Source organism: Branchiostoma floridae, chromosome 1, assembly GCF_000003815.2.
Source record: "Branchiostoma floridae strain S238N-H82 chromosome 1, Bfl_VNyyK, whole genome shotgun sequence".
Classification (NCBI taxonomy): domain Eukaryota; kingdom Metazoa; phylum Chordata; class Leptocardii; order Amphioxiformes; family Branchiostomatidae; genus Branchiostoma; species Branchiostoma floridae.
Window position 1 is genome coordinate 24,832,205 of NC_049979.1, and position 12,856 is coordinate 24,845,060.

A 12,856-nucleotide genomic window follows, 5' to 3' on the forward strand; every position below is an offset into this window, starting at 1 on the left:
ACAACAAATTTGCTACCCAGTGCAGAGATAAGGCCGTAGGCGTCTTAATAGTCCTAGGCGCTGTGACATTTTACTGCACACTTCATCCAAGTGATCAGTGAAACTTAAGCTAGAATCAAGTATGACACCCAGATATTTATAAGAGCTAACCCTTTCCAAGGTATCACCATTAATCTTGATCTCCAAATCAGGAGTAGAATTTGTTTTCCTAGTGGAGCCACTTTGTCTTCTTGATGTTAAGAGTAAGTCGATTCGACTTAAACCAGGAAGTAATTTGTTTAAGTTCCATGTTTAATGTGCTTTCTATTCATCTGGGGTCATTACTTGAAAAGAATATAGCTGTATCATCCGCATATAAGGTTACTTTACTGCGGGTTATAGCTTTGGGTAGGTCATTAATGAACAGGTTGAAAAGAAGGGGACCTAAAATTGACCCTTGAGGTACCCCAATAGTAATAGGAATGGAATCAGATGAATTCAGTGAGACTCGCTGTTGGCGATCTGCAAGATAGTTTGTGAACCAATCCAGCTCAGTACTCCGAAGGCCAATCCAATTCAGTTTAGTCAAAAGTAGGCTGTGATCAACAGTGTCAAACGCCTTTTTCAAATCAAGAAATACAGTACCGACTAGTTTACCACTGTTGATATTATGCAATATGTAGTCAGTAACATCTAGTAAGGTGGTGGTTGTTGAATGGCTTGGTCTGAAGCCTGACTGGTTGGTACAAAGTATGTCATGAGAATGTAAGTAAGCCAGTAATTGTTTGTGGACCTCCTTCTCAAATATTTTCATCACAATAGGCAGGACAGAAATGGGTCTAAAGTTATCTGGATCGGACTGATCTCCACATTTATGTATGGGCGTCACTCTTGCTAATTTCCACTCAGGTGGTATAATACCAGTGCTGAGGGATAGGTTGTATATGTGAGTAAGTCTCCTCACTTAATACAGTAACTAATCGTTGCTCGATGATCAACGCGTCACCCACGGAATTCACTATTGTGTAATGTTATGCAGTTGAAACAAGTGTAAACAGGCATAATATTTGATCTTGCAATTGGCATACAGAAAAGACTCATAACTGGCGGGAGGTCACAGAACATTCCCGGACACCAGTCCTTGTTCACCCAAAGGCTGGTTGAGCTAGTGACCAGTCGCTGCACCAAGCAATGCACCCACGACGATTGATCCTGCAAGGTGCACAACTTGACCTTTACAAAGGCAGGTTACCTGAGTGTATGGATGGTAACGAAAACCAGAATCCAATGAAATTGCCAAGAGCAATCGAAATTGATTGAAGAAGTACAGTTCTTACTAATAGCCCGTACAATTCTGTCTGTAAGTAATAACTAATATACTTCTCAGCACAGTTGTTGTCACGCAGTTTGTCCCATTACAGCGAAAGTACAAAAAGATAAGAAACCAACCGAAAACTTCATTCTATGTAGGTTTCGTCAAGTTTTCACTCCAAAGCCTTCCGTGGCAACTGCCTTTAAGTTAGCAAAGATTGTAATGCAAAATGTGCCATATTTTAACAAAAATGGTGAAAACTTAGAAGTTTTATACAAATATTGTTATTACATGTTACATACATCTTTATTTATATGCTACGGCCGCGTGGCGCGTTGGTACACCCGATCCCTCGATCTCGGAAGTTAAGCAACGCGACGGTCCGGACAGTGGACAGTGCTTGGATGGGAGACCAACCAAGGACGTCCGGATTGCTGTAGCCTCACGAAGCTTTCCACGAAATCGTCTTCCGGGAGGGACGTAAAACGGGGGTCCCGTGCTCGAGGAGGTGCCTCGACCACGTTAATCAGCCTCATTACTCATAATGGGTACCTACTGGCTGGCAAAATACACCTGGTGATTATTATTATGATTATTATTATTTAAGTGAAAACAAATAAGACTTCAGCAGAAAACTACATTCTAGGTAGGTTTTGTCAGATTTATACGCCAGACCATCCTTGTCAGCTGCCTTTAGTATGGTTTTATGCAAAAAATGACATTTTTAACCAAAAATAACGAAAAATATAAAAAAATTAACACAAATATCTTTATCAAATACTTTATAAATGTCCATTGAAGCACAAACAGATCCAAAACCAACAAAAAAGTAGATTGCAGGCAGCCAAGCTGAAGTACCATGTCTTGGAAGTGCCCAGAAAAGCGTCCTTAGCAACGGCTATGGCAACGGTAATAATTCTTTAAACATTCATATTTCTTCATAGAAGTGACTTATACTCATAATTCAAAGACCAATATACTGTGAATGATACAGTGCATCCACTCATATATTGAAAAGGGCCTTACAGGTGACACAAATTAATGTATGGTTTTATAAAGTAAATTATGCATGATTTATTATGGAAAAAATGCATTTTAATGACCCGTGACGACTGAACGATATGAGATAGCAAAAAAATATTAACATTTTTGTGATCCTCGTGTCAAGTTGTGCCAGTGTACCAATTTTCAGGAAAAAATATTTATGTTTAGATTTTGGCCCCTCCCGCTTAAAAATATACCCATGGGCCATGAATAATTATCTTTAATTAGCGCTAGCGGGAGCGTGATACCACAATTTGACCAAAAAAATCATCAGGTGTGATGCAGATGGACCCCCTCTACCAAAATATCAGGTCAAACCTTTTCTGTAAGATGGGTTGAACGAAATCACATTTCTAGGGCTCTTTTAGGAATTGGCTCCTGTACTACGATAAGACTTTCATACTTTGGACTTGTGTCTCTAGGATAGAGAGGATGATCAACCGAGACAAATTATGCAAATAAGGACATTAAATAAGGACATTATTTACATAATGAAATGGAAAAATTATAGATACTTCATCATCACCATCGGTCGACGGGGTGACATACCGTTTCGCTGGCTAATTACAAGACGGGGATGCGCCAGGTCTCATGTCTGGGTGAATGATGTAAATCACCATGTGGCTGATACGAGACAGAGGTTCGCCAGGCGTCCATCCGGGTGATTCACTTCCCGACAGAAGGGTTTGCACCATCGCACACCGCACCATCGCACGTGTGGGGGGTTCTTTACCGTGCATGGGGTGTGGCTCTCCCCATACATGGTACCTCCATTCAACGTCCTATCCGAGGGATAAATACTTCACAAAAAAGATTCAAACCATTTGGTAAAGATATGAGGTCGTGGAAATCTAGCGTATGAATGCGTTTTTAAAAATGGGTCAGGATTTCGCTCAGTATCATATTTCATCGATATGTAAGGTATTTTCAAGCAGATATTTGGAGTGGTGATCTCCAAGCAGATGTTTCGGGTGGGTGCTTGACAACAGTACATCTCGGTAATGTGTATGTTTCATAATCATTTTAGATTGACTGTAGTAAAAGAAAGAGCCGGACTACTGTAAAGCAATGTTTTTGAAATACCTTATCCCATGATGAAAACCATGATTAATTCACGGAGGCTTTTATTCTACGGACACTTGTTATCATTGCATATATTGACACCCGGAGTCCCATGTATTTTGCAATGTGTTTGCGCGGCTATCATGCATTGTGTATTCATGTCATTACGATATAGCTTCGCAAGGAAAACGGATAGAGCAGGGCATTCAAATGATCCTTCATCACCCATCGTGCCTTATTGTGATGGGAAATGGGAAGTTGCTTTATCATTGGCCGTTGCATTTTTGTGTCAAAATCTCTTTCCGCTGTAAAGACCCTTAGCCAATTTTGCGTCCGATTGACACCGCCGTTGAGTAAAAAAACCTGTCGCTGCATTGTCATTAAAGAAAGATGACGGTAAGATTTAAAGAGACCCTTTGTTTGCATGATTGTGTCAACCACTAGACTTTCAAAACTATTGAATGCTTAGAAATACGAACGTTCTTATTCTTATATATATATATATATATATATATATAGTAACATCCATACGTACGTGTTACCTATGCCATGGTGTTTTCAGGAGGTAATGTGTTTTGGTGAGTATGTTTGCGAGGGTTGGTGTGTGATGGCCAAAGCCACGTCGTATTCATCATCTAACACAAAAATCCCTGGAGAAAATTGAGGCGGACTAATATCGGCATAGGATGAAGATTAATTATCAGACTATGTAGATGCACGTCCGAATTCGTGATCAGGATGTAATGTGGCCCGTCACAAGCCGTAAACATCTGAGTAGGGCATTGGTTCCTCCCTGTACATGTGGAAGAGGGATTTTGTATCAGGAGGCCTCCATTCTTTAAATTCAGCCACGTGAACCATGCCGTGGCGGTGAATTTTGCCAGGTTCCCTTTTATCGTTAGTTATCGCTGCCGGCCTGGCAAGGATTCGTTGGACAGAAAGGCGTGGTTGATTTTGCCACAGCGTGGCCCTCATAGCAGAGAAAGGCAATCACGGGCCCGTAGTCGAAATCAGGAATTCCTGCCGTCGAATCTGAATCAAAATAATGGTAAGGCGAATTAGTTATTTTCGTTACGATCATTTTCTATCTCATTTGCTGCTCATGATCTATTTCGACCTATTTTGCTGCGTTACGCCGCTTTTGGGGTTTGGTTTTGTATGCCATATTTGGGTGGATATGTTGAATTTTTATTCAGATTGATGGGTTAAAACAGTTTATTGGATAGATTTCTTAGCTTTGTGGTGCTGAATATCACAGACAACTAGCTATGAAAGATGTCCACAATTATCGAGAATTCTTTGTATCTTTTTGACGGAAAACACGTCTCCTCACTAAGTTAAGTGCGGTAAATGGGAAAGACTACATTATTTATTGTGTGTAACATCACCTGTCCCCATTCTCCTACCTAGCCTGAAGGTGCACTCTCACTGCACTTGGGGCACGGTTGCGGCATTATGGGGTTCGTGCACTGTGGCACTATTGTGTTAATTTCGCTGATTTTCTCTTGCGCTCACACTGATGTGCGACACTGTTGCGTTTCTAGACAATAAACATGTTATTGGAAATCGTAGCGTTGTCAAGTTATGAAATCACTGTAAAATGATGAGAATGCCCCAAAATGAGATTTACAACGAAAGGATTTTCCTTATGACCATGAATTATATGTTACATATGATTTAAATAACCTTGAGAGACTTTTACAATTATATTATATTATTAAAGAAGTGACTCAAATGAACGGACACGAACCATATACCAGATTTGATCGATATTTTACACCATGTATGTGCAAAGTGACGGGGAGTATTTTCACTGTCGGCGGATGACTTGCCAGCATGTCAAAGTCTATCATATTTGTAAAAAGTGCAAAAAAGCATAGCTACCGGCTCGTGGGTACGAATGACTGCAATTTTGGTGTTTTATCGACGACAGTTTTCGTTGATAAAAAGATCTTTACTTTTGACACTTGGTGCAAAATAGGCAAATGTAACCTTGACACTGTTGGTGACATGGTGGTGGCACTGTAGGGGCACTGTTGGGGCACTGTTAGGGCATTCTGGGGGCATCTTGCCACGTGCGTTATTTTTTAAATTTCACAAAAATCGTCGCGCTTGCAACCGGCACCTTTAGGTTCACTTGCGGCACCTCTAGGTTCCGTGGGGTACCTCTAGGTTCCGTAAAAGTACATCTGCGTTATCGAACTCCGCAATGCCGCAAGCGTGCCCCAAGTGCAGTGAGAATGCACCTCAAGGCAAACACAAAAGAAACGGTGCATGCCCATACCCCGGAAATTACTGGTGATGCCTTAGTAGAACTCTTTAAATTCATCGTTGTTATTAATGTAGCGGTATTATGGTACTCGACGGAATAACATTTCTCTAAGCAAATATTACTCCGTATGAAAACGACAAAAATGGCATAAAACATTGATGGGGTAGTAGAAAATACGATCAAAGCATTGCTTTCGTCTCCTTGCGATTGTTACGTGAGCTGCAGGATTGGTTGGAATCACAATGCTGAAGACTTTACAGAAAGGATGCAAGATTTGCGTTTCTAGCTCATGATGACTAGATGTTCATTCGTCCCTGCATGCCGGATATTTGAGCAGCTCTACAGCAGCATTGGAACTTCTAGGTCATTTTCGCTATTCATTCAAAGAGCATTAAAGCCGATACATTCAGTGTAATGATAAGCTTGTGGTCAACTGATCATCTGTCTATAGTGGCCACATTTCGCCAGTCCCTTGAGTGGCCGCTATTCGACAGGTTTGACTGTATTTAGTTTTTTATCCACGCTTGGATCAGATTTGGGGTTCCCAGAAGATGTCATCCATATAATCAAATCAACATGGCCTTATTACTAAATTGATAGTGAATTTCTCACTGATTCTGTCTATACGTTTTCCCAGCAGATATGATACATCAGGAAATTGAGGTCAAGAAATGAAATGACCTTTCACAACCTATTGTTGCCTAGCAACTTTGGACCCGGCCCAAGCCAACCGACTGAAAATTTACAAGTTTAAAATCAGCAGCTCAGCCTTGCTTGCGAATATCAAACCGTTACACATTCAAAAGCAAGGCTGAATATAGACCGCTTCCAGTATTTGTCCATCACGTCATTGTTTACTAAACTACCAAAGAATGTTTCCGTATCTCCTATCTAATTACCTATTCAGTTAGATTCACTTCTCTTCTGTGCAAGCTCTGAATTGAACGATATTTTCGGTCTATTTTACAGACAAGTACACACACTTATGATAGTGAGCTCACTAGCTTAGGATCTTCGTCACTGGATGGCATTAGGGCGTTCAAACCAAAACCGCCTTGTTCAAACTCAGTTCCCAGGTTCACAACATGCTTCTGTATCTCCTATCGAAAGGAGTAGGTCATTCCCAGTGTGATGCCTAGGTTACACATTTAGCTCCCGAACACTAGCCGACCCTTAGCCGACTCAGGTTGGCTGATGTTCGGGAGCAGTCTGACCAGTTTAGGCCACGCCTATCTTTTAGCGCTGAACATGTCCTGAGCATGTCCTAACCGTCTCCCGACCAGTAAATGACTTACTCCCGACTGTGTCCCGAATGCTTTCTAACCTATTCCCAATCATCCCGACCTCTAGCCGCAGACTACCGAATCTCTCCTGACTGACTCCCAACCGATTTCTGACCCTCTCACGACATGAAATGGACTTAATCAGCGAATTTCAAAAAAGTGTTAATTTTCGTTCCGAATCAAAATAACCCTTTCTTCTATTTCATAAGCATCATCAAGAGATCAAATTTGAATGACAGATAGCTCCAATACGGCATTTATGGTTCTTTTTTGTTTTGTTTTTTGGTTTGGCTGGATGTCGGTCGTGTGGAGTTCGGGGGTGATTCGCCTACGTCCTGGTAGATTCGCCTACGTCCTGGTAATAGTCATTTTGCTTGGGGATGAGTTAGCCAAGATTTGTCTACGGTTTGGGGGTGACTTGTTGGTAGGTTGGAAACAGGCTGGGAGTAAGTCATGTTTATCGCGTGGTTAAGATTTGAATTTGACTGCTAACTTACTCCAGAAAACCAGGCGAACAATAGCCAACCGCACCGAACACCAGCCAACCACCAACCAACCCATTCCAGATGGCTCAGGCGAACACCAGCCGACTCAGCCGACTACAACCGACCTAGCTCCCGAATCACTCCTAACCATAGTCGAGAGAAGGAGAGTCGGAAGCCAAATTCGGCTCTGTGTAACCTAGGCCTGAGTGGATCAAAACCTTGCTACAGTCCCGCGACCGCACCTGGGGCAAGCATTACTCTGTGAACGGAGGGTAACCTCGTCTATTGTTGTTGGTGAATGTGATGAGTGTTCGCATCTGTATCTCTATGTTCCGTTTGCCGCATTCGTATGTAGTTTGGCATGTCGTCTGCACTCAGTTGTGCGATGATGCACCTGTTATTTGCGGCAGCTGCTTTTATAATCAAAGTAAAAATTTCAGAAATCACCCCTACGTCCTTCGGTATTTTGGTCCAGGTCTGCGTTATCTCTGCGCATTAGGCCTTGTGGTAATTGGATATTGCCAAGCAGATGTTGCGTGATGCAGATAAGGGCTTATGTGTTTTCTAATGTAGAAAACAGCTGTTGCGGTAGAGGAATTCCTAAACAGATGTTAGACTTTGGCTTCATAGCATATTGCATTGACCAGTGCCAAAGTTATAATAAACAAGTACACACTTTGTTCTGGTAAGTAACATTACGACTTTGTTTACTTTTCTGTTCGTCGTTATTCGGCTGTCTGATAGAACTGTCCATATTGTCGCCATAGTATTTATTGGTGCAGCTAGTAAGGTGGAAACCAAAGATACGTCACGGTGTCTGTACGGGTCAGTTGTTCGTATTGAGGTCACCAGAGGAGTAAGTACCGAATGGCAGCCTACGAGAATAGAGCTTTTCTACGCAAAACAGCGGCATGGCAAAATCCAGGTACGATATTGAAGTTCAAAAATTTAAATCAACAAGAAATTACGTCATCATGATTTATGTCACCCTATAAAACGGTTATAGGGCATGAATGTACAATAAAGACTATTACATTTAGTAATATTTGACGACGGTATGGAGTTCTGTTTCTCTATATTCAAAACTGGAGGATGCAAAGTTGTGGTACAGGTAGAAAATCCCTGGTAGGTTATAATTCGTCTCTTAGATTTTTGCATGGTTAAGTGTATTGTGCACGTTCGCTATTTCGTCACTTGGCCAGCCACTTTGCTACTTCTTCGTGAACTTTAGAACTCATGATAGTAAGGTAAGGACACCGAATTTTAGGGTTTTCTTTCACGATGACGATCTAGATTGTAACCTGTGTGCCACCCCAGTAATCTAGGTATCATCACCAGTGAAAAGTTCAAAACTCCGTTTGTATACCCAGTGAGAAAATGATAATGCGTCACTAATAGCTAAATAGGGTTAGTTTGCTACATGACAATCAGCGCTGAACTTTGTGCAAATCCCATCCAATCTTAAAGCTTGTCATCACAGACCGCCGTGTCTTCGCTGTTGTGGGAAATACAGCCGCCCTCGAGGGTATGTATTATGCAGAGCGCTAAAGGTTGAATGTTGCCAACCGAAACGATCGTCAAAAGGTCAAACGTCTGGCACTATTCCCCCGCCAACTAGAGGACGTGATGTTTGTAGTAGGTGAGAGACGAGGGAATTTGGCACACATATGACGTCAAGGTTAATTGTGTTTAAGGTTGTAACGTAAATGTCACACTCGTGACCCTAGCATAGAAATTAGAAAGACATTAACGCATCTTAGATGACAGTAAACAGCAGGCGTTTTTATAATGACCTGTCTTCTGGAGCACATTTATACCCCAGCGTAAAACAGTAACAGTTTTTCGTCTATCTACCTACTGAAACTTTACCTACCGTCCTCATTTAGCCAGATGACATGGAATTTGATATATATGTTTGTCCATCTTCTTATTTTGTTGCTACAACAATGAATATTTTGGGTTTCTGCATCATAATTTAAATTAAAAGGAAGTGCTAGCGTAGGAAGTTCTTGTAAAACTTATATGTATCACATATTGTATATTTTGCATTTGTCACAAATACGTACAGATCCAACAGAATTCGAAATGGAGGTTCTATTTTCACCAGTGTTTTTTGTTTGTTTTTGTGTTTGTGTGTGTGTGTCTGTGTGTGTGTGTCTGTGTATGTGTGTGTGGAATTGCAGGACATTTTTGTAAAAAAAAAAACCGAAGAAGATAACTCAAGATAGGAATAATGGGTTTTTATTATTTTTGATGTGTAGGTAGCTTAGATTGTACAAAATGAAATACTTATTATGCATATGGTGTCCATTTGCATAATTAATGAGGATATTCTATCTTAACTTTGAAACTTTGAAACTTTATTAGAATAACCATTAGCGGTGGACCCTAGGGTCCACCGCTAGTCTTCCTGGTATTCATTCACAGAGACAATACATTATACAAACATGGTTGGCAACTAGACAAGTCACAAACACATCTAAATCAATAACATATTTACAATATACATAATTTAAAAATTGACAATCCTGTCGCACAGTGCTTGTAACTACTGGTGGAAGTATTTGTGCAAACCATCCTTAAACACTCTCAGGGATTGTGTGGATTGCATGACAATTGGAAGGTTATTCCACACACTGACAGCCCTGTACATGAAACACTTCATCAGTGCGTTAGTTCTAGGTTTCTCTAACAGAAAAGATTGTTTAGCAGCAAAACGGGTTCTGTAACTATGCAAGTTGTTGACCGAACGCAGTTGCCTACTGATACAAATAGGTTCGTTTGTGAGTGTTATCCTTTTAAATGTTGTCATGGTGTTTATTAACAATCTCGTGTGCACAGGTTTCCACTGCGGCTTCGACTGAAACAGACGAGTTGCCTTGTTCTGCATTCGTTGCAGAAGGTTTATGTTAGTTTTAGTTGTGCATGACCAAACTGGGCTGCAATAATCGATGTGTGATAGTACAAGGCATTCTATTACAATTTTTAACAATGTTTGATCCATAAGGTATGCGCATCTTTTGATCATCCCCAGTGATCTAGCCATTTTCTTAGATGTTAATTTTGTGTGAGTATTCCAGGTAAGGCACTCATCTACTGTCGAACCAAGTAGTTTTACCTCTGAGACCTGTTCGATAACCTTACCATTTGCAGTTAGTGTGAGTTTGGGTTTAGCAGACATCTTAGAAGTTTTTTTCAATATATATCATGTCCCGGATATGGTCTTGACATTTGGGTGGCAGATAACTTTCGACGTCATAAAAAGGTGGGCCAAGTCCCCTAGCATTTAATTTTGAAACTGCAGGGGTGTTTTTGTCAAGACATTAGGATAACTGAAAACAAGAGGATAACTGAAGAAAGGAACGACGGATTTCCATCATTCTAGGCTTGCAGGTAGCTTAGGCAATGATATTCATAATGATATACATGTTATGCAAATTATGACTTATTTTGCACAATCAATGAGGAAACAGTGGATGTCTTCCAAAACAGGACTTCAATAAATTTAACGCATGTAATTATTTATAGGAACATGAACAGATGCCAAATATGAAAATGATTTCCACAATCTATGCAAAAATGTTTAAAAAATGATAGATGATGGGAATTTATACTTGTGACATGTGTTAGTTTGTCAATGATGAACATCACCATGCATAAATCATATTAATGTGTAGGGTCTAAATATTTCATGGAGGTATGATATATAATTTTCATACAGAATTTAACGATACCTTATGCATCATTATTCAATGATATTAAGTTTGGGAAGTTCTTTGTAGCATATCTGTATGCCACATCATTTCACAATTCAACATTTCCAAGTCCAGACGCAATCCAATAGAATTGAATATGATAATGATCTAGATGTTATGTGGCTACGTAATCAATTTTCTTTTGGACTGGCTGAGGAGAATCCACATTTAGGGGCTCAAAGCACCACTTGTATATACACGTTAATGTAGATGAAATGGAGTTGAGAAGAACTAAGTATTTCATGTGAGATGCATCATCACCAAGGCAATGTTTAGTGTTGTATAGTGCAGTTGGTCCGAACTACAATTTTGGTACTCCAGTAAGTCATTAAAACGGTCTTTGACTTCGTAGCCAGCTCTTAGTCTAACAGATACAATAGGTATTCTGTGTATTATTTAAAATGCAGACATAGAAATAGAGTCCATTCTAAGTCACAACAAGGGTTTCCAGACAATGCTTGTGTAAGATGTTTGAATTGTTTTAAATAAAAGAAAATTCATTCCACGATAGTTATAATTTTTTAAATTGACTACGGAAATATGTGAATGTCCAGTAGCCTGCCCAAAAGTTAATTGTTAGATAACGACATTACTTCTGAATCAGTATTATATTCAGTTGGATTGGTTGTGGTTGCAATGACTGCTTTATTCTACAGATGCCTACACGATATACAAATCCTCGCAGGCAGCCTCGGCTGCCTGAATCACGCTTGTGTTTACATATGTACAGGATAAAATGTGAGCTTGCCTTACTTTCGAATGTTTCATTGTGAAATGATGTTACATACAGATATGCTGGAAAGAATTCCCAAACTTCCTCTAATTGACTTATGATGCATAGGGTTTCATTAAATTGTGTATGCAACATTATGTAGGAATAGTAGACCATTCCATCAAAGTTCGTTTGTTGGATCTGTACTCTTTGAAACTTCTTCTGGGTCAGAATAAGTCAAAGATAATATTTTGGACCTGTCAATATCCTTGGATAATCCGACTCCGTACATTGTATTTGTCAAGAAATGTTTGTCAAACTACAAACAGAATACGGCTCCGAAACGGTCGAAAATCCTTATTTCCGGATTACAATGTTACCAATTACTTCGGATCCGCCTGTATACGCCTATATTCGCCAAAGATACAGAGAAATGCATACGTGAATCTGGCAGGAATCGAGGATCTTTTGTGCAATATTGACCACCAGGACCCCCCCCCCCTTCCTGCCACTACGTGCCGTCTACTAAAGCTTTACAGATCTGGAAGCAACCCAGAATCAATATTCCGATACACTAGCGGCAACAACGGTCTACCAATCAAAGACACTCAGGGTACATTTTGTCTATATGGCCGTTTTTTTATCATTAAACTACGGGGACGTATGCAAGCCACCGTTTTGCTACAATTTTTTCAAAGGAGCAATTAAAACATCCACAAAGTGCTATTGAACAATGAAGCGACCTGGTACGTATAGTATCCGAGACTAATGAACCTGTACAATTGGCGTCCACTTGGTCCCCAGCACTATTTCCTGTGCCTGATATAACATTAAGTATCAGAGGTTAAAGAAACTAGCACACGTTACAATGCACAGCGTCATGCTGGGGACCACGAACAGAAATTGACTGCATAAATATCTGAATCGCAATGATCTGTGGTAAGAATGGTGA

General features: G+C 40.3%; 1 protein-coding gene across 2 annotated transcripts in view; it reads left to right on the forward strand.

Moving 5' to 3' along the window:
• LOC118421142 (calmodulin-A-like) overlaps positions 1-12,856 on the forward strand; it is a 60,921-nt gene that overhangs the window by 3,851 nt on the left and 44,214 nt on the right. Inside the window, exon 1 of one of the 2 annotated variants that reach the window (XM_035828314.1) lies at positions 4,152-4,445. The exons of the other annotated variant lie outside the window; for it this stretch is intronic. Within the exon in view, the coding sequence (XP_035684207.1) occupies positions 4,443-4,445 (3 nt within the window). The 5' untranslated portion in view covers positions 4,152-4,442. Of the gene's footprint in view, positions 1-4,151; positions 4,446-12,856 lie in introns of those variants that run through there. 2 annotated transcript variants of the gene reach the window in all.